The sequence below is a fragment of the Sapajus apella genome, unplaced genomic scaffold (assembly GCF_009761245.1).
Source record: "Sapajus apella isolate SASKATOON/1434 unplaced genomic scaffold, GSC_monkey_1.0 scaffold26, whole genome shotgun sequence".
NCBI classification, from domain to species: Eukaryota; Metazoa; Chordata; class Mammalia; order Primates; family Cebidae; genus Sapajus; species Sapajus apella.
Window position 1 is genome coordinate 10,732,612 of NW_022436966.1, and position 26,565 is coordinate 10,759,176.

At 38.8% G+C, this 26,565-nt stretch overlaps 1 protein-coding gene across 15 annotated transcripts in view; it reads right to left on the minus strand.

Annotated features, from left to right (window-relative positions):
* The window catches only part of EHBP1 (EH domain binding protein 1), a 336,986-nt gene extending 316,714 nt beyond the window's left edge, over positions 1-20,272 (minus strand). For 4 of the 15 annotated variants that reach the window (XM_032292000.1, XM_032291996.1, XM_032291993.1 and 1 more), the window contains exons 1-2: positions 19,486-19,570; positions 17,938-18,335 (exon numbers count right to left, since the gene is read on the minus strand). In XM_032292000.1, the coding sequence (XP_032147891.1) occupies positions 17,938-18,041 (104 nt within the window). In that variant the 5' untranslated portion in view covers positions 18,042-18,335; positions 19,486-19,570. Of the gene's footprint in view, positions 1-17,937; positions 18,336-18,468; positions 18,910-19,169; positions 19,571-20,078 lie in introns of those variants that run through there. The other 11 variants (XM_032291999.1, XM_032291987.1, XM_032292001.1 and 8 more) reach the window with 6 other exon arrangements.
* Between the last annotated feature and the right edge of the window lie 6,293 nt (positions 20,273-26,565).

Consider the following 26,565-nt stretch of genomic DNA (forward strand, 5'->3'; position numbering starts at 1 on the left):
CATGAAAAAGTTAGAAAGATCTCAATTTAACAACCTATTATCACAACTAAAAGAACTACAGAGCCAAGAAAAAAACCCAAAGCTAGTATAAAACCAGAAATAACCAAAATCAGAGCTGAACTGAAGGAGACTGAGTCATGAAAAATCATTAAAAAGATTAACAAATCCAGGAGTTGTTTTTTCAAAAAAATTAATAAAATAGACCACTAGCTAGACTAATAAAGACGAAATGCAAGAAGATACAAATAAATGCAATTAGCAATAACAAAGGGGATATAACCACCTTATACCACGGAAATACAAATAAACATCAGAGAATATTATGAACACCTCATGCCCATAACCTAGAAAGCCTAGAAGAAACGGATAAAATCCTAGACACATACACCCTCCTAGGACTGAGGTAGGAAGAAACTAAATCCCTGAGCAAACCAATAATGAGCTCTGAAGTTGAATCAGTAGCAAACAGCCTACCAACCAAAAAAGGCCCAGGACCAGACAGAATCACAGCAAAATCCTACCGAATGTGCAAAGAAGAACTGGTACCATTCCTAATGAAACTATTCCAAAAAACTGAGGAGAGACACCTCCCTAACTCGTTCTATGAGGCCAGCATCATCCTGATACCAAAACCTGGCAGAGATACAACAAAGAAAACTTCAGGTCAGCATTCTTGCTGAACATTGATGCAGAAATCCTCAATAAAATACTGGCAAAGTGATTCCACTAGCACATCAAAAAGCTTACAATCAAGTAGGCTTTATCCCTGGGATGCAAGGTTGGTTCAAGATATACAAATCAATAAATATGATTTGCCACACAGACAAAACTAAAGATAAAAACCACACATTTATACAGATGCAGAAAAGGCTTTATAAAATTCAACAACCTTCACATTAAATACTTTCAAAACTAGGTACTAAAGGAACATAACTGAAAATAATAAGAGCCATCTATGAAAAAAACCCACAGCCAACATCATACTGAATGAGCAAAGGCTGGAAACATTCTCTCTGAAAGGTAGCACAGGACAAGGATGCCCTCTCCCACCACTCCTATTCAACATTGTATTGACAGTCCTGGCAAGAGCAATCAGGCAAGACAAATAGGGCATCCAAATAGGAAGAGTGGAAGCCAAAGTATCCCTATTTGCAGGCAACATGATCCTATATCTAGAAAACCCCAGAGTCTTGACCCAAAAGCTCCTTCAGCTGATAAACAACTTCAGCAAAGTTTCAGGATACAAAATCAATGTACAAAAATTACTAGCATTCCTATAACCAACCACAGCCAAGCCAAGAGCCAAATGAAGGACACAATCCCATCCATAATTGCCACAAAAAAATTAAATGCCTAGGAATACAGCTAACCAGGGAGGTGAAAAGATCTCTACATGAGAACTCTAATTTACACGACTCTGCTCAAAGAAATCTGAGATGACACACACAAATGGAAAAACATTTCATGCTCATGGATAGGAAGAATCAATATAATTAAAATGGTCACACTGTCCAAAACAATTTACAGATTCAATGCTATTCCTATCAAACCAATAACACTCTTCACAGGACTAGAAAAAACTTATTTTAAAATTCATATGAAAGAAAAAGACCCTGAATAGCTAAGGCAATCCTAAGCAAAAACAATAAAGCTGGAGGCATCATGCTACCTGACTTCAAACTATACTACAGGGCTACATTAACTAAAACAGCATGGTACTGGTACAAAAACAGACATGTAGACCAATGGAACAGAATACAGAGCCCAGAAATAAGGCCACATACCAGATGTACAAAGAAGAGCTGGTACCATTCCTATTGAAACTATTCCAAAAAATTGAGGCGGGACTCCTCCGTAACTCATTCTATGGCGCCAGCATCATCCTGATACCAATCCTGATCTTCGACAAAGCTTACAAAAACAAGCAATGGGGAAAAGACTCCCTATTCAATAAATGATGCTGGGATAACTGGCTAGCCAAATGCAGAAGACTGAAACTGGACCTCTTCCACCATAAACAAAAATTAACTCAGGATAGAGTAAAGACTTACGTGTAAATCCCAAAACTATAAAACCTGGAAGACAACCTAGGCAATACCATCCTGGACAAAGGAATGGGCAAAGATTTCATGACAAAGGCACCAAATGCAATTGTAACAAAAGCAAAAAATTGATAGGTGGGATCTAATTAAACTTAAGAGCTTCTGCATAGCAAAAGAATCTATCAACAGAGTAAACAGATGACCTGCAGAATGGGAGAAAAAATTTGCAAACTATGTGTCTAACAAGTCTAATATTCAGCATCTATAAAGAACTCAAATTCACAAGAGGAAAAAAAAAATTTAAGTGAACAAAGGCCATGAACAGACACTTTTCAAAAGAAGATATACATGTGGACAACAAGCATATAAAAATAAGTTCAACATCACTGATCATTAGAGAAATCCAAATCAAAACACAATGAGATACCATGTCACACCAGTCAAAATGGCTATTATTAAAAAGTCAAAAAATAACAGAAGCTGGCAAGGTCGTGGAGAAAAAGCAACACTCACACATTGTTGGTGGTCATATAAATTAGTTCAGTCATTGTGGAAAACAATGTGGCAATTCCTCAAATACCTAAAATCATAAACACCATCAACCTACCAATCCCATTACTGGGTGGGTATATACCCAAAAGAATATGAAGTGTTCTATCATAAAGACACATGCACATGTATGTTCACTGAGCACTATTCACAATAGCAAAGATGTGGAATCAACCTAAATGCCCATGAATGGTACACTGGATAAAGAAAATGTGGTACATATACATCCCGGAGTATATGCAGCCATAAAAGGGGACAAGATCAATCCTTTGCAGATACATAGAGCCAGAGGCCATTATCCTTAGCAAACTAACACAGGAACAGAAAACCAATTACTGCATATTCTCCCAAGTGGGAGCTAAATGATGAGAACACACTGAAACATAGAAGGGAACACTGGGGCCTATTGAAGGATGGAGGGTGAGAGAAAGGGGAGAATCAGGAAAAGTAACTACTGGGTAGTAAGCTTAATACCTGGGTGATGAAATAATCTGTATAACAAACCGCCATGACACAAGTTTACCTATATCACAAACATACACACGTACCCTGAACTTAAAATAAAAACAACAACAACAAAAGAAAAATCTAAAAAAAGAAGGAATAGGATATTTACATAGTCCCAAAATATCTTCCTACAAAGGAAAAAAACAGTGAATTTCAATGGAGAAACCTAGCAGACAACACTTTAACCAAGTGATCAAAACAATCATCATTAATAATGGGACCAATCAACATCATGTGACTCCAGATGCAGTGAATACAGTTTCACTTTGGTATTACTACAAAGTATTCATAACCTAAACCTAATCATGAGTAAGTATCAGACAAACCCAAACTGAGGATGGAGTGCAATGGCGCGATCTCGGCTCACCGCAACCTCCGCCTCCTGGGTTCAGGCAATTCTCCTGCCTCAGCCTCCTGAGTAGCTGGGGTTACAGGCACGCGCCACCATGCCCAGCTAATGTTTTGTATTTTTAGTAGAGACGGGGTTTCACCATGTTGACCGGGATGGTCTCGATCTCTTGACCTCGTGATCCACCCGCCTCAGCCTCCCAAAGCGCTGGGATTACAGGCTTGAGCCACCGCGCCCGGCTTGAGGAACATTTTTCAAAAGTGCCAAGGTGAATTGACACTTTAAAAGTGTCAAGTGTCAAAACAAAGACTGAGGAATTCTACCAGATTAAAGGAGATTAAAGAGATGTGACAACTAAATGTAACATATGGCTCTAGGATTAGATCCTGGTTTAGGGAGGAAAAAATTCTTCTTTTGCTATAAATGGAAGTCTTGGGATAATTAGATAAATCTCAATCAGGTTTACATATTAAGTAATGGTATTACATTCAAATGTAAATTTTGTGATTTTGACAAACTATGGTTATGCTTTAAAAAAAAAAGAATCCCTGGCCGGGCGCGGTGGCTCAAGCCTATAATCCCAGCACTTTGGGAGGCCGAGGCGGGTGGATCACAAGGTCAAGAGATCGAGACCATCCTGGTCAACATGGTGAAACCCCGTCTCTACTAAAACTACAAAAAATTAGCTGGGCATGGTGGCGCGTGCCTGTAACCCCAGCTACTCAGGAGGTTGAGGCAGGAGAATTGCCTGAACCCAGGAGGCGGAGGTTGCGGTGAGCTGAGATCGCGCCATTGCACTCCAGCCTGGGTATCAAGAGCGAAACTCCGTCTCAAAAAAAAAATAAAAATAAAAATAAAAATAAAAAATAAAAAAAAAATCCCTATTTTTAAGAAATACACACTGAAGTGTTTATGGGTAAAGGGTCACTATGGTACAGCTTACTCTTAAATGTTAAGGAAAAAAATATACATACAAAAGAGCTTAAGAGAATTGATCAAGCAAATATGGTAAAATGTTGCCACTTGGGAATTGCGGGGGGAATGTATATGGGAATTCTCTGTATTGTGTTTGCAACTTTTCTATAAGTCTGAAATTATTTCAAAATAAAGATTTTTTTAAAAATAGAAAGGGTTCTTTTAAAAAAAAATGTACTTCCTGTCAGAACATATGTACAAAACGCAGTAATGATATCAAAAAGTTATTTTATAAATAACCATTAAGTACACACTGATACAAATGAATAACTGAATAAATAAATGGGGAATAAAGGACAAATCTTCCTTACAGAAAATTTCCAAAAATAAATGTAGAAGGAATAAAGGAAACAAATTTATTATTAGGACACAGTAATGATTGCTACAAGCAAAATCTAATGATGAATTTTAAATTGGTGGCCAAAACTTTGAAGAGAAATAGGATAGTTACATAACCTCAAAGAATCTTCCCACCAATATTTATTAGTTCTGTGGTAGTTGTAACATATGTTCATATTCTTTGATACTTCTTCCAGGAGATGAAACTGAATTATCCTCCCTGGGTGTATATTGAATTTAGAAAACTGGTTTCTAATGCATAAAATATGAAAAGGTAAAATTTTACAGTGGAGAAACTCCAGAGACTAAGTATTCAAGGTGAATAACATCAGTGATAAGTCATGTTGATATCATGTGATATATGATATTATGTCATGGGGACTGGGGGAATTTTACCTCTGAGGTGTCTTACCAGAATTCCATAACCTCAGTCTAATCATCAATAAAACATCAGACAAACCCAATTTGCGGGACATTCTACAAAATAACCTAACCAGCACTTGGCAAACCTAACAAAGTCATGAAAAACAAAAAAAGACTAAAAACTGTTACAGATTAGAAGAGATATGACAACTAAATGCAATGTGGTATCTTGGATCACATCCTTGGACAGAAAAAGGATATTAGTGAAAAAACTGGTGAAATCGAATAAAGTCTGTAGCTTGCCTAATAATATAATGCTAACATTAATCTCTTAGTTCTGATAAATGACAATGGTAAATTTGTTTATTCAAATTTTACCCAAAAAAAGCTGGATGATGTGATATATAAGAACTATACCAAGCATGTCCAACCTGCAGCCCAACATAAAATCACAAACTTTCTTAAACCATTATGAAATTTATGCAGGGATTTTTTTTTTTAGCTCACCAACTATCATTAGTGTTATTGTATTTTATGTGTGGCCCAAGACAATTCCTCTTCCAATGTGACCCAGGGAAACCAAAAGATTGAACACCCCTGCTCTAACCCCTGCTCTATACTATCTTTGCAATTCTCTGTAATCTTAAAATTACTTCCATAAAAAGTTTCAAAATAAATGAATTAACCAATTTTTAAAAGTAATTTTGCAAATTAGAGTACTCTTCAAACTAAAGCTGAACCATTAAACTTGATATCTAGACCCACTTATTAAATGAATAAATCTAGTTTCAATTAAGTTACTTTGAGAGGGTTTTACTACATGGCTTTCTGCATTTAATGATTTTGGAGAGGGAAAAAGAACAATAAAAGATAAAATTTGAGACAAACTCTTTGCATGTAGTAAAAACAAGATTTCAGAATCTTAAAAAAAAATGGTTGGAAGAAGACTAGTAAAATAGAATAAGGACATATTTAAAAAATTAAAATTGTCATACTAAACATACCCTATAAATAAAGGAACTATGGAAGGTTCATTTTAGAAGGATAACTATAGCAGTAATATTGGCAAAGGACCAGAAAGGGATAGGAAAGCATTAAGTGCTATCACAAAAGCCTACACTAGAGGTTGCCAAACTTTCTGGGTGTATAAAGCCCTTAATGTATCATTTTTTCACAGACTCCCTCATCCCCAGGCCAAAAGAAATACCAAGTGGTACTCTTGGTTTAAATTAGATGATCAGAAAACGAGGTTCCTCAGCCATATTCTGTCATAAAAACCCTTCATGAAGGGTCGACATAAACATTATCTAACTTAACAGTGGTTCTGAGTCTTTTGTAGTTGGAGATTTTATCTAGTGTCATATTTTATTTTCATAATAAAAATCCTCTTTGGATTAAGGTCTAAGAAAAGTCTCTGGAAACATATTTATATACGTTCTTTCACCAGGAGGACTATTACATGAGCCAAAGTGCTTCCCTTTTTGCCTTGGTTACCAATAAACTCAGAACCAAATCCACTGTCCAATAGCAGCAACTAACTCCTCTCAAGTGCCTGGTAATATGTGCTCTCCCTGCTTCTGTAAGACCATCATTCTATTTATATCTCTAAATTAGTCAGCATGGTATTATTTTATTATTATTATTATTTTTTTTTTTTGAGACAGAGTTTCACTCTTGTTACCCAGGCTGGAGTGCAATGGCGCGATCTCGGCTCACTGCAACCTCCGCCTCCTGGGTTCAGGCAATTCTCCTGCCTCAGCCTCCTGAGTAGCTGGGATTACAGGCATGCGCCACCATGCCCAGCTAATTTTTTGTATTTTTAGTAGAGACGGGGTTTCACCATGTTGACCAGGATGGTCTCGATCTCTTGACCTCGTGATCCACCCGCCTCGGCCTCCCAAAGTGCTGGGATTACAGGCTTGAGCCACCGCGCCCGGCCTGGTATTATTTTAAATTCTTAGGCTGACAAACTCTTGTGGACATAGGGTATCAAATTTTAAAGTGATAATTTTTTTGAATTAAAGGTAATTTTTATAGTTTAAAAAATTCATTAAAACCATTTTCAAAATAATATAATACTCAGATTAATGAAACTAAGAAATTTTTTAATAAACCAAACTTACTAAAGAAAATCATTAGGTGCCTTTTTAGCCTAAAAATATCACTGTAACATTGATACATAAGACAAATACCAGGTATAATGACATCCTGCCATAATTTCACTACTCAGTTCCACTCCTTTTAACAAATATGAAAAAGGCCTAATGTAGAATATGAACATTCCTATTGAGTATTCAAAATGCTTTGTGCAATTTTTCCTGAACTATTTTTGTATCATGCAATGAACAAGTTCAGTGGCTCTTTTGTTGAAATTTCCCAAAAAATTAGAACAAACATCAATAGCACATTTGATACATCAATAGCACATTTCTAGAAATGCCTTATTTTAAGTTCACTGGGCATTTTAATTGCAAAACTCACATGAAACTAAATTAAATCATAAGAACAGGACATCTTCACATAATCCCTTAAAATTTCATTTTAGAAACCAACTTTTAAAGTATGTAAACCAAGATTTGATACCAAAACAATGTATGAAAATTACACATTACAAAAAGATCCTGGGTTCATTTCTTTAAAATCATGACAGGAAAAAAAATTTTTAAAGAAAAACTGCGGCTGGGCATAGTGACTTATACTGTAATCCCAGCACTTTTGAGGGGCCAAGGCAGGAGGGTCACTTGAGGCCAGAAGTTCAAGATCAGCCAGGGCAACATAGTGAGACCCCCGTCGTTACAAAAGATAATGAAAAAGGAAAAGAGCAATTGTCACACAGAAATACATTATAAATTGTAGCAGGTGGCAGCCACTTTAGCAGCCAGAGTTGGCAGCCAGGAGCACAAAAAGCACTGGGAAACAACTCCCTGCTGCCTGTCCAGGCAGTTGCTAGGGCAGCAAAGGGCCTCTGGAAAAGGAAAGAGACCTTGGACCTTCCAGATTACTTCCTCTCGCAAGAAACTATTTGTCGCAGGAATAAAGATGGCTGCTGAACCAGTGGAACACATCCGCAACAACTTTGTGGCAATAAAATTTATTGACAATACCCTTTACTTTATAGCTGAAGATGATGGTAAAATATAAATGAATTTATTTTTCTTTGCAAACTAAGTACCTGCTTGAGACACATCTATATCACCATTATCAGTTGAGAAAAAAATGGTTCACATAATACCAATCTATTTGGAATGCCCATCTGCCCTCAAAGGAATGTGGACTCAGTGGCACAGCTTTAGAATGAAAATGACCATAAGAGATACAAAGAAGAACCTCCAGCAAAAGATGCTTCTCTACACCTGAAAAAATTATCCAGCTCTTAGAATCTACAGAATAGACCTTGCTTATTTCATAGGTCCTAAGATTAGCAGAGAGTCACGGATTCTGTTTGGCAGAGGGTGCATAGGAAAAGGAGATTGAAGCAGTAGAATTGTCCAATATTGGTAACATCTCCTCTCAGAAATGCTTTGGGAAGAAGCCTGGGGGGTTCCCAGGTTGGGGGATGGTGGCAGAAAATTCTGGAAGTAGAGCAGGAATGGGTAGGGCAAGAAGAGCACATTCGAAGGCCAAGATCTGAAAGAAGCCAGGGCATTTATGACGTATTCAGGGTAATTCAGAATGGGAGTAGGAATAGAATGATGAGAGAGGGTAGAGTGATAAATAGGGTGTAGAGCAAAACCTTCTCTTACTCCAAGATGTGAAATTTGGACTTTATCTTAGAGATAATAGGGTTAATTAAGCACAGTATGTATTAGCTAGGGTAAAGATTAGTTTGTTGTAACAAAGACATCCAAAGATTCAGTAGCTGAATAACACAGAAAATTTTTCTCTCAAAAAAAGTAGGCAGCTCAGAAGCAGTATGGCTGGAAGAAACCTGATGATTGGGGCCCCAACTTTCTTCAGTCTTGTTACCCATCATCCCTCAGTTTTTGATCTCATTGACATAGTTAAAATCATCATACTTCCTGGGTCCATATCCCAGTTAGGAAGAAAGGGTCAAGATAAGAGGAAGTCAGGCTCATTCCTTTCAAAGACTCTAATCGGAAGTTGTACACATCAATTCCCCTCATATTCCATTGATTAGAATTTAATTACATGGCCAAACCAAGTGCAAGGAAATCTGGAAAATATAATCTTTACTCCAGGTAGCCTTTAAAATTCAGAAATAATATATTTAAAAAAAGAATACATCATAAAATGGCCTGGCGTGGTGGCTCGGCTAGGCACATTGGCTCAGCAGGGCACAGTGGCTCATGCCTGTAATCCCAGCACTTTGGGAGGCCGAAGTGGGTGGATCACTTGAGGCCAAGAGTTCGAGACAAGCCTGGCTAACATGGTGAAACCTCATCTCTACCAAAACATACAAAAATTAGCTGGGTGTGGTGGTGCACACCTGCAGTTCCAGCTACTCAGGTGGCTGAGGCAAGACAATCCCATGAGCCCGGGAGGTAGAGGCTGCAGTGAGCCAGGACTGTGCCACTGCACTCCAGCCTGGGTGATAGAGTGAGACTCTGTCTCAAAAAGAAAAGAAATATCTTATCATAAAACATCATCACAGTACACATACAAACACACAGACATGCATACACAAATGCTGGCAAATTAATTCTACTTTGGAGGAATTAAGCTAGTTTTCTTAGCACTACATTTGCTTGAAATTATTATGAAAAGGAAATAAAGTTATAAAAACTATAGGAATTGATTTTGCTCCAGAAGCAAAAATATATAGTTCCTCTCCCCAAAAATCAAAGTATTATCAAAACTTAGCTCATTTCGGCACTGTAGTTCTGATTGCTCATTCCCTGGTTTACTACCTCCCCAGTCACTCCAATCTGTGCTAGTTCATCTTTCTCTAACACTCTTAAAAGTTCAGGTTATATTTACAATCTTCTTCTCACCTACTCTAACCTTTCTCTCTAGATAGTTCTCTTATAATAATAGCAATGGCTAGCATTTACTGGGTGCTTACTCTGTCAGACACTGTTCTAACCCCTTTATTACAGGTATTATCTTACTTAATCTTCAAAACAACTCTATGCTGGAAGTAGTGTTATTATTATCACTTCCACTACAGAAGAGGTACTAAGAGATAATTCATCCAAGGTCACACAGCCAGAAAATATATTTTGCACATACACAAACCTCAATGTTCTCAGAAGTTGCTCTAAAGTTTCTTTCTATAAGGCTGGGAAACAGGCATAATGGTCTTCTCTGTTGCGTATGTAGTTTGACTAAAATAAGACTAAACTAATAGTTTAGAGCCTAAGCACAGAGAAAACAGAAAGGTGCTAGACTCTATATTCCCTAAACACTAGTTGCAAGTAACTCCAATGACTTAAAGCAAGAGTCAGAAAAGTTTTTCTTTTTTTCTTCTTTTTTTTTAGAGATAGGGTCTCGCCATGTTGCCCAGGCTGGTCTTGAACTCCTAAACTCCTGAGTTCAAGTGATCCTCCCACCTTGGCCACTCCCAAAGTGCAGAGATTATAGGCTTGGACCACCAAGCCTGGCCCTTTTTTTAAAGGGAACAAACTTTTTCTTAAAAGGCCAGATAGCAAATATTTTAAACTCTGCAGCAACCCAATCTAAGCAGCAACTACTTAAACTCTGCCACTGCAGTGTAAAAGCAACTCCAGACAGTAGTAAAAGAATGAATGAGCATGGCTGTATTCCAATAAAACTTTATTTACAAATGAGCCAGTTTGGATCAGGCCAGAGTTTGCCAACTCTTGATCTAGAGACGTATTTTGAGTCATGCGTAGACATAATCATGTTGTAAGCAAAGCAATATCCAATTATGGCATTAAGCGGCTCTGCTATATTATTTAAAGAACCCACCACAATTGAGTTTTGTAAAGCTGTTATTCACGTAGAATAAAGACTTAAAATCTAGATAAAACACAATATGTAACAATTACAATGTTTTTTAAAAATCAGTTCATAAGACACTATCATGAAATTACAAACAAGTAACACATCAATTTAGTATTTGCTAAAATCACATGCCTTTGACAACTTACAATACAGAAAAGAAGACTGCACTATTTTGTCTCAAGGAGTAAGATGTTCAAGAGTCACATAACTTGCAACATAGAAAGTATTGCAAATTAACCTCTCTAGAAGCAAGCCTAGAAACTAACGAACAATACCTTTCTTACCTTACCTCTCCCTTTTGTAGTCATCTAACCTTCTGCCCCATCTCTCCCCTCATACATTAAAGATTTTATCACCAGGCCAGTGCCATGGCTTATACCTGTAATCCCAGCACTTTGGGAGGCCAAAGTAGGCAGATCTTTTGAGGACAGGAGTTCAAGACCAGCCTGGCCAACGTAGCAAAACCCTGTCTTTACTAAAAAATACAAAAAAACTAGCCAGGCATGGTGATACATGCCTGTAATCCCAGCTACTTGGGAGGCTGAGGCATAAGAATCACTAGAACCCAGGAGGCAGAGGTTGCAATGAGCCACTGCACTTGATCCTGGGCAACGGAGCGAGACTCTGTATCAAAAAAAAAAAAAAAAAAAAAAGACTTTAGCACCTGACTCCCTGACTTAAATGTTTCTCCTCCCATTATTCTTGGCAACTTCAAGAGCCACACAGATAATCTGCCCACACATTGGCCTCCAAATTCCCTGACCACCCTCTTCATACCCAAAAATCTTTTCCTCCATTTCCTCTCAACCACCAATTGTCATGGTCGTATACTAACTATAGTCTCTAACAAGGGATAGGAATATCTGGAAGCTGCAAAAGAGTAACTACTCAAATACAGCAAGAAATTCTACTTAAATTTATTTATTTTAAATGTATTTATTAAAGGAAATTAAAGTATACTCATATTTCATGTATATAGCACATTAATTAAAAATATATTGGAATATATGCTCATTTTTGTAAACAGATATGCACATGTGATCCAAGGACACCACCAGTATCTTGTCATTAACATTAACCACATCCACCAGAATCAAGCATCTCACACTCTTCCACCTCCCATCTTTCCAGCTCCCAACCCCAACAATTCTTCAACTTTAAAAATCTCTCAATCATTATCTTTTTCATTTTTTCACTGACTGTCCCATCTTTCACATACTTATCTTTCTCCTTTTTCAGCTTATATTCCATGGTTCATCACTAAAACCATTCCTGCATATCTGCTCTCAATTTCTCTGTCTCTCTTCCCCTCAGTTATACATTCCTGACAAAATCCAATCCTGGTCAAATCCAACTCTACTTATTCTATGCCTGTACCCAAGTACTGAACATAGTTGGATTAAAATATGCAAACTTGCTGGTTGCATTCACTTAACATTTATAATCACAAAGTTAAGGTCTTCACCACTACCCAGCAATACCCCTACATTTCCCTAGTCAATTCTTTCTCACTTTGATGACTTCTTACCTCATCTCCTCAATTCTTCAACAACTCTGTCACTTCCCTCCCAGCAGATGATTTCTTATATCATTTCCCTGAGAAAATAGAATGCCCATATCCTTCCCAACCAAATCTACCAACCTATCTGCTTCTCTACCCATGTACTCCGTTTCTTCCCTTATAACAATGAATGGTCCCTGCTTCCACTTAAGTTCAACCTTTCCACTTGTGTTCTGGCTCCTTTTCTCTCTGTTTCACTCAAAGACTTTTCTCCTAAGGTTACCTCCTCTTCCACCACATCATCAATTTTTCCTTCTCTACCAATTATTTCCCTCAGCATTTACACATGGTGCAATACCTGCCAAGCAAAAAATACACTTTGAACACTTGTCTCTCTTCAGGGATTACCTAGTTCTCTGCTTTGTAGCAAAATGCTCCAAGAAAATAATCTATACTCACTGTAATCACTTCTTTTCCTCTAAGCCAATTTAATCAAGCCTTCATCTCCACCACTCCATTGAACCATCCTCAAACTCATTAGTTCTTTCTACCTTGCCAAATCTAATGGTCACCTTGCTTAACCTCTCAACGGTATTTGACACAGCCAAATACTCCCTTAATATACTTTTTGCACTTGGTTTCTTAGAAAACACGCTACCCTAATATTCCTATCTCACTACTGCTTGTTTTCTGTCTCCTTTGTTGGTTCCTCCTCTCCTTCCTCACCTCTATATGCTGAAGTGCCTCAAGGCTCAGTTCTCAATCCTCTTCTCAATCTGTACTAACGCATAGGAAATTTCCTATAGCCTCATGGTTCTAAATACTACTTACGATTCAGCCACTTCTCTCCCCTGAGTTTGAGACTCTTATAATTAACTGCTTAATTAAGATCTCCATCTGGACGTCCCAAACGAAAAGCAAACAGAATTCTTGATTTCTCCCTCACATCAAACCTTTTCCTTCCCAAGTGTTCCCCTATCACTACAATTAACATTACATTCACCTGGTTGCTCAGGCCAAAAACCTATAGTCATTATTGATTGTCTCTTACTTTACGTTATATCTAATCCATCTGTAAGTCCTGTTAACTACACCTTTAAAAAATATATTATCTAGCTGCATGGGTACAAAAAATTGTCAAAACTCACTGAACTGTACACTTAAAATGGATGCATTTTACTGTATGTAAGTGTAAATTATACCTCAATAAAGTGTGGTAGTGCTGTGTGCAGTGCTGAGGGTGTCTGTGTGACATCTGACTGTTTTTCTTTTTTTTTTCTTTTTTTGAGACAACAGTCTTACTCTGTCATCCAGGCTGGAGTGCAGTGGCACGATCTTGGCTCACTGTAACCTCTGCCTCCCGTGTTCTAGTGATTCTCCTCCTTCAGCCTCCCAAGTAGCTGGGACTACCAGCATGTGCCACCATACTCAGCTAATTTTTTGTATTTTTTAGTAGAAATGGGGTATCACCATATTGGACAGGCTGGTCTCGAACTCCTGACTTAGGTCCCCCCAAGTGCTGGGATTACAAGCGTGAGCCATGACGCCCAGCCATTACATCTGACCATTTCCTACCACCTACTACTCTGCTGTTTGAATTACTGCAATAACCTCCTAACTGGTATCCCTGCTTCTGCTTTTACTCATGATAGTCTATATCCCACAAAACATACCAAGTTTGTTTCTAATTAATGCTTTTTTTCTGTTGTTTGTAAAATTTATTCCAAAAGTAGGTTATTTGCATCAAGGCTCATGTATCTCTATATCACTCCATAGTCAACAGAGAAATGCTTGCTTAAGCCATCCAAAGAAGTGAATCTGAAATTAATAATTCTTAATGTAATTTAGTTTTCATAAATTCAAGTTAGCAAAGTGCATGTAGCCTTCTAATATCTAACTGGAAAACTAGGCTGGGATCAGTCACACATATCCTGGAACATCAGATTAAAGCATTTATATTTCATCTAACAGGCCAGTGTCACAAACTTAAACACTAAAAAAAGCTACTTTTTTTAACTTTTCAAATCCTGGGGTCACAAGGTTGGCAAAGATGTGTGAAATAATGAACAAAATGAAGAGTTACTTTCAGGGTTAGATATTCACCTTTTTGTACCTCTAGAGTTTTGAACCATGTGATTGTATTGCCTATTTAAAATATAAATTATAATTAAAATTATATTTTAAAACAAAAAGGAATTCTTATATGACATAGAAAAATAAGAAACTGAAATAAATATATGACTTTTTGGGAAAAGTTTATAGCACTTTTAATATTTTTAGTCCCCCCACCACAACTAAGAATTAGATGAAAGAAATATAAAGATAAAATATGTTCATATATGTAGATAATGGAGACACATACACGCAAAATATAGTATGTATTCAAATATAATGATTTATGTCATATATTAGAGAACGCTTACCAGAATTTAATTTGCAATCTACTTAAATTATCATCATAACCACAACTTGCCAACTTTTACAGTTTCCTTAAACACCTGAATAGCCTTTGAGAACTCATAAAGAATTCTCTCTGAAATCTAAAAGCCTGCAGATGATAAAAGAACCAAACAGAAAAAAAAGAGAGAAAGGACATGACTCTTTCAAACTCATCTCCAGAGGCCAGTCTTACCACTTGCCAACAGCTACATCAGTTAAACCAAAATTCATAATTAATTAAATGACCTAGGGACAACAATTAAGAGTAGGGGGTATAAACCCCATCATCTCTAAATTTGCTACAGCCTCTTTATGTGGCAATCAAGGAATAATGATGAATAGGACCTCCATGGTATACTGTCCTTTTCTCATATGAAAAGAAAAATTCTCATTTTTGTTTCTGATCTAAGTTCTAGAACCGCTAGAGCTTAGAACACCAGAAAACTTAATAACTCTGGTATTAAGTTCTAGATGTAAGTTCTTGAACCACGACTTAATACAAGAAGTATTGGGGGTACTTAATACCCCCAATACTTCTAGAAGAACATCCAAATGCGTCTGGTATTAAGTCTAGATCCTATCGTAAGACCTGATTTAAGAGGGACACCATAATGGCCATCCCTAAAAGTAATCAAGCCATTTATCCAACTGTAATCAAGCTAAATTTTCAATGTAGCTTTCACCTTTAGACACATTAGCAACAACTTAAATTGTTATTTAAAAATTAATAACTTAAAAGCTCAAGGGAAAAAAATTACAGGAAGGCTGCAAACTGTGAGAAAGAAACTGATTTTCTAACTGAGGAATCACCTGATAATGTTCTATTTCCCTTAAGAAAAAGATTAAGATTTAACCATCTTAAAGTTGATGTTCCCAGTATACTGCCAAGTTAAGAAAGACCTGTAATCAGAACCTTCTCTAACTTGGTTAAGCACACCCAGACTTCCAACACAAAAGCTTGGACGTCAATCTGGACCTTTTCTTCTCCCTCATCCCCATCTTTCCCAGATCCCCAATTGAAATGACCACCAAATCCTATCCATTTTGTGTTCTAAGTGTTTGCCTAGTTAGTTCTCTCCATTCCTTTTGCCACTGCCTAGTCCTAACTTTTTGTCTCTCCTTGTTTATTAAAACAGCTACCCTAATATTGCTGCTTCCAGTCACCCTTTTACTATGATCCTCACTCTACGCTGTCGTCCTGGTGATCTTCCCATAGCAAACCTAACATCTCTTCTACACAAAACCTTCCACTATGTTCCTATCACCACAGAATAATGCCCAAGCCATTTATTAACAGCACACAACTTCACATGCTTTCAGTCCTGACTCTCAAACCTCATCTCACTGCACACCCCCAATCCTACACTTTAAACCCCATTCATATCAAACTATACTGCTTGAATTTCCAGCACATCCCACTCTAGGTAAGCCTTCATGCTTCTGCATAGGTTGTTGCTTTATTGTAGAAAGTCTTTCACTTCTTCCCTTTGGCTTCCTGGACAACAACTACGAATCTTTCAAAACCCAGCTCAGATCTCAGGAAGCCACCCCAAGAATTCATCCTCTACCCTTAAAGAGTTGATTGTTTTCCCCTCCGCTACCTCTGTACATGATAATGACATTTATTAGGCACTATGTTCCCAGCACTGTTCCAAGCATTTTACATGTATTAACTCATTTAATCTTCACAATTACCCTCCCTTGAAGTAGCACCATTATGGCTTTTAATAGCTACAGAAATTTGAATCACAGAGAAGTTAAATAACCTGTCCTCAAAGACACTCAACTGGATGGAGACAGGTTGAAATCCTTATGTCATACATATTTATATTATTGCATCTGTCACAGTGAATTTTTTCATGTGACACTCCTTACACTGGACTATACACTCCTTGAGGACAGGGTCCCTAAATCCACAGTACCTGGAATAAAGTAGGTAATAAGTGAATGCATTTCTCAAATTGATTTTAAAATAACATTCCTGACAAGTTGAAGAGAAAAGCATTCAGAAACTAGTTCCAAATAAATATTCAAATATTCTATAAGAGTTCTAGAATAGAGCAAGCTATTTTTTTAATCTAATAAAAAGGATGTTAAAAAGAAAGGTTATTACAGACATGCATTACAGTACTATGAACAAAGAAATGGACTTATTTTGCAATAGTCCATTACTGCTTAATCACTGTAATAAATCAAAACCCAAACAACCATTTGTTTAAAATTAACTTTTTTCTCTCACTAAATAAAACATTTTTGTTGTTTATCATTCAGGGCAATGGAAAGAAAGCCCTATATTTATTCTTCTCAAGTGGAAAGAAGCAAATCACAGACCAGCACCACTAATTGCTTCCTTAAATCTGGCCAAGAAATGTATCCCATTAGGCAATTAAAATAAAATACAGTTGCCTGAGTAAGCATTTAACAAAAGAATTTCTAAGGTTTTGTGGATGGCATTCCATTAATCAAATAATGAAAAATTCTTTATCCTAAGCAGAGAAAAATGAAAAAAACAGAATAAAATAGATTACCATCACCCCACAAGAATGTAGACTTCTATATTAAAACATACACCTGTTATAGTAAAACATATGCACACATGCTTACAGTATTTCAATAGCCATTCTTTGTCTCCTTAAAATTATAAAAATTGAAGTTATTTTAACACTAATGATGTATAACCTCAAGACCACATCTACTGTATTTAGTGTGCTCCCACAGTTACAATCCTCTGAGCCATACTACTGAAGCGCAGTAATTAAAATCCACAGGGATGGCACTAGCAGCAAGAGTGCACAGCACAGTACTTGTTAAGAGTTATCTGCACCCCACCCAGCTTCTACACCCTAGTGCATTACAGAAAGGTCAATCTACTATCAGAAGACCCAGAGTTTAGGACACAGTACGCTTCGGCCACAGCACAGCAAACTCTACCCCCAGGTACATCTTACCATTTCTTCGTACACTCAACCATCAGCTCCTGGTAGGAGGCCACAAACTGGAACTTGGATGCATGTTTTCCAACACGCTGCAGTCTCTTCCAAACTGAAGCCATGATGATCAGTGAATACACTGGAGCAGTTCTGGGTTAGCAATACAGCAGCTTTAATAATGCAGAGGGTCCAAAGCAAAGGAGCTTTGCATGTATGTCTTTTAAAAACTCAACTACAACTCGAAATGATGCTTGGGGTCCATAAGTCTTCTCCCGGTTTCACAGGGTAAATCCCATCTTAATGAATGGCCCAGTCAAGAACACTATGATATACATGACAGGATGAATGGGAGGAGGTTCCCTCATGGAGACATCACCATGCCACCTCAGGGGCTATATGATGCGTATTCTGGAGTACTGAAAAGCAAAACAAAGACAAAAAGAGAAAGAATATGAGAATCATGAGAAGTGACCAACCATGTTAAATAACGCTGCAAAAGACCATCCCAGTTCTCTGCATGTCTTTTAAACAATGAAACAAAACACCGACCTCAAAAGCCAGTAACATCAAGGATGCAAAACACCAAGGAAGAAATTACAATTCACACAGAAGACGTGGAGCGACACATCAGGTAGTCAGCATCAACAACAATCCAGAGAGATGGTAACTCCGGGCCCTACCTCCCCTGTTAGCATCACAGAAGGGCGAGCAGAGCGGGAAAGTCTAGGGATGCTATTTAATGTCCACCGCCAGTCAAAGGGAGGAGTGGAGTATTTTTTATTAAACTTTGTTTTTCAGCCGATAATTAATAGCCTCAAGTCCGAGAATATTTGCTTGCATTAAATTAGGGAGCCAGGAGGAAAGCTGTTTTTCAGTCGGAGGGGGGAAATGGATGGGGAACGAGGAGTAGAGGGAAATCTCCAGGCAGAGAGAGGGCAATGTCCCGGCTCCAGGCCACTTAGGCTCCTTCGCTGCCAACCGGAGGGAAATGGAAAGTCCTGCCTGAGCGTGAAGCAATGACCAGCTGTGCAAGTGGACGGTGCGGGGTGCGGTGCCTCCCTCCCCCATCCTCAGGGGAACAGTCCGCCAGAGGACAGTCTCCTCACGCCAGGAGCCCAGACCCCTGCCCCCCAGCGGAGGCAGGCGGTGGCTCGTCAGCGGTCCCTGTCACCCGGGCGATACCAGAAGACCCCAGCCCGGACCCCGAGCCCCGGCCCCGCCGCTCGTCCATTCCCGCCCCCTCCTCACACCTCTAATCCCGCTGTCGGGCTGAGTCTAGCCCCGTTCCCTTCTCAGAGCCGCTCCTTCGTCGCCGCCGCAGCAGCAGCCGCCGCCGCCGCCACCGAGTCCTCCATCCCCGCCGGAGCCACATGGAACAGCCAAGCCAGCCACGGCGCTCGCGGGAGCCGGGATGTGCAGCCCCTCAGGCGGACGGCGCCCCTCACGCCCGCCCCCTCCCTGACGGATCGCCCTGCGACCGTCCCCCACCCTACCAAATCCTGCCAGAGCCTCCGCTCAGCGCCCAGCACCCCCTCCCCCGCCTTCCTCCTCCGCCACCATCATTACCTCCCCCGCCGCACCTCTCACACTAACCCTACCCACTGCAGCTCAACCTCCACCGCCCCGTCGCCATTGGCCGGGCCCCGCGCGTGCCCCGCCTACCTTGGCGACCGGGTCTTAGCGCGGCTGGGGCGCCTCATTGGTAGAACTGCGTGCCCATCATAGGGGCTCCACCTTCTCCTGGCTCGGGAGGTGGTTTTTTTCCCCCCAGCCGGAATGCGACGCACAGGCTACCTTTTTTTTTTTTAAAAAAAAAAAAAAAAGGAACCAAGGACGATCCCGCCCATTCTTCTGATTGGCTTGGAGAGGTAAGCGATAGGCGGGAAGAATGGGGAGTGTTTATAGTGAACTGGAAGATGATTGCAGAAGGTAGCTGTCGGTCAAAGGCACCGCCGGTGCTGGGCGGGGTTTCTAGTCCCTAAGGGTGATTGCAGACCTAAAGACTGGCTTCGCTGCAGCTGTGGGCAGTGCGGCTGCCTGTGGATTTCTGTTCTTCTCTCAAGTCCGCCAGGAACTGGGCGCGCCCGCTCCTCCGCCTCTGGCAACTAGGGTTCTTGCACATACAGCCTTTATTTCACCAATTCCTCCTGGAATCTTACCTGACAACCTGAAGTAATGATCCTGCCAGGCACCCAGACTCCCCGCTCAACAATGAGTCAACTGGTCCTCTACGAGATTGAATCAGCTGAGCTAGACACAAAATGTGTACAGTACAATTTCTTCTTGTTCGGAGTCTTCAACATTTCATTGAATCTTGGTTTCTTCTCTTCGCTGTCGGCCTCTTTTACCCCTAGTGACACTTGTAGATGGATATGGGAACAGCTAGCCTATAAAAAGGGTGGTCAAAGGCAAAGAGGAGGAGACAGAGTGAGGGAAGGGACACTTAACCTTGTTAAAAGAGCCAAGGGCCCTTTTGAGCATATGAAAGCTACAGATACTTTCTCAAGGGGGAAAAAGTGTTCTGTCTCAAACACGAAAATTTGTTTTCAGTTTTAGACGGTTCACAGACCTCTGGTGTAGAGAAAGGACAAAGAATGAAACTTCAGGGCAATCCTAGCATTTAAGGAATAAGCAGAGCAAAACGGGAAAGAGACTGAGAAGGAATGATAAGAGAGGTAGGAGCTAAGCAAGCAATGGGCAGACAGTTTAGAAAAAAAAAGAGGCAAGCTAACATAAAAAGAAAGTAAGCCAGATGGGCTCTGGAAACAAGGATCATTCAATCTTACTACTAAGGTTGAAAAGCAGGGTGCATGGACAAAGTAGCTTGAAAAGTTAGGGTCTAGGTAGGATTCTTTCAGGGACAGGAAGAGAGAGCAGCAATGGGTGAGAATTTAGTCCATCTGTAGACATTGGGGACCAAGAGAAAGTGGAGAGACAGATGTTGAAGAATCAAGAGAGATAAGGAGACAAATGGAAGGCTTGAATCCAGTATAATTCAATTTCCACTTTCAGTAAAGAAAGTGAGCTAATAATACAAGAGCACAATGTGCATTTTACAGAAAAGAGCATAGTTATTCCTTATTTTGCTAGTCAATTCAAAATGTTAAGATAACCATAATAATCATATTGATTCTTATTTTGTGTGCATCTTAAGAGTTCCCTGATGCCCCTCCTGGGTGATTCACGAAGTCACTACAAACTGTAGCCATTATGATCTCATATAATAATGTATTCTGCATCATAAGTAGGCTTTAAGTGTGTGGAATTTTATTTGTGGAAATGGTCTAAATTATTTTCATCCAAGCTGCCCTCAGAAACAATCCACATGATGATCAGAAGGTTTTTGCACCCTATTCATTATTGTTCTTTGTTAGTTCTCAAACTTTCTCATGCAGTCATTCTGGTTTCTTTTAGCATGCTTCCCTTACTCAAAAAAGAGAGGGGGAAGAGAGAGAAACCTTGTTGTAAAGAAATTATCTTAAAAGTAATAAGTTTTAAACAGTGTCTTTAAAAAAAAAAAATAAAGGAGTAGGGATCCCTAGGGAATCTTCCTCAAGTTGTGGAACATTTCAAGAGACTGATAGTTTCTTATGACAGCTCTTCTTTTTAGGGGAAGCATTTGTCTTGGATGTAAACTTACTTTTCCTTCTAGACACCAAGGTAGCTAAGAAGAGATCAAGGTTAGAATAGTTTACTAAATGAGTGAAGGAATTAAGAACAGCCTTTGACATTGTTCTGCCGCTGACCTCATGTTCATAGGCTGTCTTCTAGAGGCCTTACACAGCAGCTACTTCTTCTCCCATAACATTTTTAAAAATAACCTGCCTACTAAATTTATTGAGGAATATTAAATATAGAATATATTCAGCTCTTTTGGTCTGCTATGCTGATAATTACTGAATACCAACTGAGTAGTAATCTTTCATTTTTCTTGAGACAGGGTCTCTCTCTGTCACTCAGGCTGGAGTGCTGTTCCCTCATCAAGGCTCACTACAGCCTCAACCACCCAGGCTCAAGAAGTACTCCCACCCCAACCTTCCGAGTAGCTGGGACTACAACTGCATGCTACCATGGCTGGCTAATTTTTTTTTTTAAGGAGCAACTCTATTGACTGATAGGCAAACGTTTTGTACTTTTTATAAAGACAGGGTTTCACCATGTTGCCCAGGCTGAACTCCTGAGGTCAAGTGATCTGCCTGCCTTAGCCTTCAAAAGTGCTGGGATTGCAGGCGTGAGCCACTTCTCCCGGCCTGATCATATTAAATACTACCAATATTACATAAAAGTTACAGTCCCTGTTCTCAAAGAGTTTCAGAAACAGATTTTAGGTGTGCACACAAAAAAATTAACACAAATTACTTAACCTCTCTGAGTCCCAGCTTCTTAAAGCCTGATTCTGTAAAACAGAAAACAAGCCAGAAAAGAACAAACAGACCTTCAAGAATACTTAGGCAATACTTAGTGCCAAACATCACTACCTTACAGACTAAAGAGTCTTAAAGAGTGCATTTAACATTATTTATCTCCCATTAATTCAATCAATACCAAGAGTGGAACAGCAATAATTTAGGTGGACTCAGGATTTTATAATAATTACTAAGAATCCACTTATCCTCAATCCTTGTGACCACTCCTTGTGTCATATATTAGCTGGAATCTTTTGGCATGCTAGAAGTTACCTTTTTCCTAAGGTCTCATTTCTCCTACCAACCAACAGGTACCTCCTACCCACCCTCCCACTTCCAAGATTGCTCACTGTGTCTGCCCCCTTCTAATTCCCTGTTTACTCAGGTCTTGATTTATCATCTCCTTCTGTCCCACGTTTAATTACAAGTTACATTAATTGTCCTGTCCATTTGACCCAGGTTGTTGACTGCAAAATGTTTTACTAACAGAAGATTCAACATTTAAAGTAATTTCAAATTTTCCTTTAAATATCATCAAGCTTAAAATTAAGATAGAATACAAAGAAATAAGTGGAAAATGGCATCCAAAAACTTTAAATCTCCTCTGCCATGACAATTTTGAGAATGACAGAGATTATTTTCTGCAAAACAGCTTTCACTGCTTCAACTAGTCACTGCTTCAGAAACTCCACAAATGGAGATTCTAGTCTATGAAATGCAGCCATAGTCTTGAATTATTATTATCTTTCCTAATGCTAAAATTCTTATCTTTGGGTTTTACAGTTATTGCAGTAAAAATCATCAGAGGTATTATTGCAGGATTTAACTACTGATGGAATTTATCTGTGCCTTATTCCTAATAATAAGATTTACTCCTAATAAAAATACTGCAGGCTTCTGTATTTTTTTTTTCAGTTACCACAGCAGTTATACTATACACAAAAATATTACTGTAATTTTTAACTGCTAATGAAATTGTTTTAAACCCACGGCAAACAAATTTACTTCCAACAATCCTATAGCAATTTTTATGTCCTTAAAAACTCATTGTGACAGGCGAATACTTTTAAAATTTTAACTGATGGTATCTGTAGTAGTTGTTTTTCCAAGTACTAAATATTTCCTTTCTTGCTATGGCTTTTCTCCTCTTATATCCCACACAAAGATATTCTCATCATCACACTCACCCTCATTTAGGCTGGTCTTTGCTCATTGTTTCAGGAAAGAAATATAACAGAATGTAGAAAAACAAAATTTTTTTTCTTGGTTTTCGAGTTTTTTTTTTTTAATTGCACTTTATGTTCCGGGGTACATGTGAAGAACATTCAGGATTGTTGCATAGGTACATACATGGCAATGTGGTTTGCCGCCTCCATCCCGATCACCTATACCTGGCATTTCTCCCCATGTTATCCCTCCCCAACTCCAAACCCCCCGCTGTCCCTCCCTAGTCACTCCCAGCAGACCCCAGTGTGTGGTGCTCCCCTACCTGTGTCCAGGAATGCTCATTGTTAAACACCCACCTATGAGTGAGAACATGCAGTGTTTGATTTTCTGTTCTTGTGTCAATTTGCTGAGAATGATGGGTTTCCAGTTTCATCCATGTTCCTGCAAAGGACACGAACTCATCTTTTTTTTTATGGCTGCATAGTATTCCATGGTGTATATGTGCCACATTTTCCCTGTCCATTCTATCATCGATGGGCATTTGGGTTGGTTCCAGGTCTTTGCTATTGTAAACAGTGCTGCAATGAACATATGTGTGCATGTGTCTTTATAGCAGAATGATTTATAATCCTTTGGATATATACCCAGTAATGGGATTGCTAGGTCAAACAGAATTTCTATTTCTAGGTCCTTGAGGAATTGCCACACTGTCTTCCACAATGGTTGAACTAATTTACACTCCCACCAACAGTGTAAAAGTGTTCCTATTTCTTCACATCCTCTCCAGCATCTCTTGTCTCCAGATTTTTTAATGATCATCATTCTAACTGGCATGAGATGGTATCTCAAAATGGTTTTGATTTGTATTTCTCTAATGACCAGTGATGGATGATGAGCATTTTTCATATGTTTGTTGGCCTCATATATATCTTCTTTTGAAAAGTGTCTGTTCGTACCCTTTGCCCACTCTTGAAAGGGTTTGTTTGTTTGTTTTCTTGTAAATCTGTTTTAGTTCTTTGTAGATTCTGGATATTAGCCCTTTATCTGATGGGTAGATTGCAAAAATTTTTTCCTATTCTGTTGGTTTTTAGCATAAAGCGCTATTGAATTTTGTCAAAGGCCTTCTCTGCATCTATTGAAAAGGTCATTGGTAGTTTTTGTCTTTGGTTCTGTTTATATGGTGAATTACGTTTATATACTTGCGTATATTGAAACAGCCTTGCATCCCCGGGATGAAGCCTCCTTGAACGTGATAGATAAGCTTTTTGATGTACTGTTGCAATGGGTTTGCCAGTATTTTATTGAAGATTTTTGCATCTATGTTCATCATGGATATTGGCCTGAAGTTTCCTTTCCTTGTTGAGTCTCTGTCGGGTTTTGGTATCAGGATGATGTTGCTCTCATAAAATGATTTGGGAAGGATTCCCTCTTTTTGGATTGCTTGAAGGAGTGGTACCAGATCCTCTTTGTACGTCTGGTAGAATTCGTCTGTGAACCCATCTGGACCTGGGCCTTTTTTGGTTGGTAGGCTATTAATTGCTGCCTCAACTTCAGCCCTTGTTATTGGTCTATTCAGGGTTTCGACTTCCTCCTGGCTTAGGCTTGGGAGGATGCAAGCGTCTAAGAATTTATCCATTTCTTCCAGGTATACTGGTTTATATGCATAGAGTTGTTTGTGGTAGTCTCTGATGGTGGTTTGTATTCCTGTGGAATCTGCGGTGATATCCCCTTTATCGTTTTTTATTGCATCTATTTGATTATTCTCTCTTTTCTTTTTTATTAATCTGGGTAGTGGTCTGTCTATTCTTTTGGTCTTTTTGAAAAACCAGCTCCTGGATTTATTGATTTTTTTTAAGGTTTTTTTTGTGTGGCTCTATGTCCTTCATTTCTGCTCTGATATTAGTTATTTCTTGTCTTCTGCTAGGTTTTGAGTTTTTTTGATCTTGCTCCTCTAACTCTTTCAATTTTGATGATAGGGTGTTGATTTTAGATCTTTCCTTGCTTCTCATGTGGGCATTTCTTGCTATAAATTTTCCTCTAGACACTGCTTTAAAGGTGTCCCAGAGATTCTGGTACATTGTGTCTTCGTTCTTGTTGGTTTTGAAGAACATCTTTAGATATGCCTTCATTTCATCATTTATCCAGTCAACATTCAAGAGCCAGTTGTTCCATTTCCATGAAGTTGTGTGGTTCTTAGTTTCTTAATCCTGAGTTCTAATTTGATTGTACTGTGGTCTGATAGACTATTTGTTATGATTTCCGATCTTTTGCATTTGCTGAGGAGTGATTTACTTCCAATTATGTGGTCAATTTTAGAGTAGGTGTGATGTGGTGCTGAGAAGAATGTATATTCTGTGGATTTACGGTGGAGAGTTTTGTAGATGTCTATTAGATTTGCTTGGTCAAGTTCTGAGTTCAGGTCCTGGATATCCTTGTTAATTTTCTGTCTCGTTGATCTGTCTAATATTGACAGTGGAGTGTTAAAGTCTCCCACTATTATTGTGTGGGAGTCTAAGTCTCTTTGTAGGTTGTTAAGAACTTGCTTTATGTATCTGGGTGCTCCTGTATTGGGTGCGTATATATTTAGGATAGTTAGCTCTTCTTGTTGCATTGATCCTTTTACTGTTACGTTATGTCCTTCTTTGTCTCTTTTGATCTTTGTTGGTTTAAAGTCTATTTTATCAGAGACTAGAAATGCAACTCCTGCTTTTTTTTGCTCTCCATTTGCTTGGTAAATCTTCCTTCATCCCTTTATTTTGAGCCTATGTGTAACCTTGCATGTGAGATGGGTTTCCTAGATACAGCACACTCATGGGTTTTGACATTTTAACCAATTTGCCAGTCTATGTCTTTTGATTGGGGCATTTAGGCCATTTATATTTAAGGTTAATATTGTTATGTGTGAATTTGATCCTACCATTTTTATGCTAGTTGGTTGTTTTGCCTGTTAGTTGACACAGTTTCTTCATTGTGTTACTGCTCTTTACGATTTGGTACATTTTTGGAGTGGCTGGTACTGGTTGTTCCTTTCTATGTTTAGTGCTTCTTTCAGGAGCTCTTCTAAGGCAGGCCT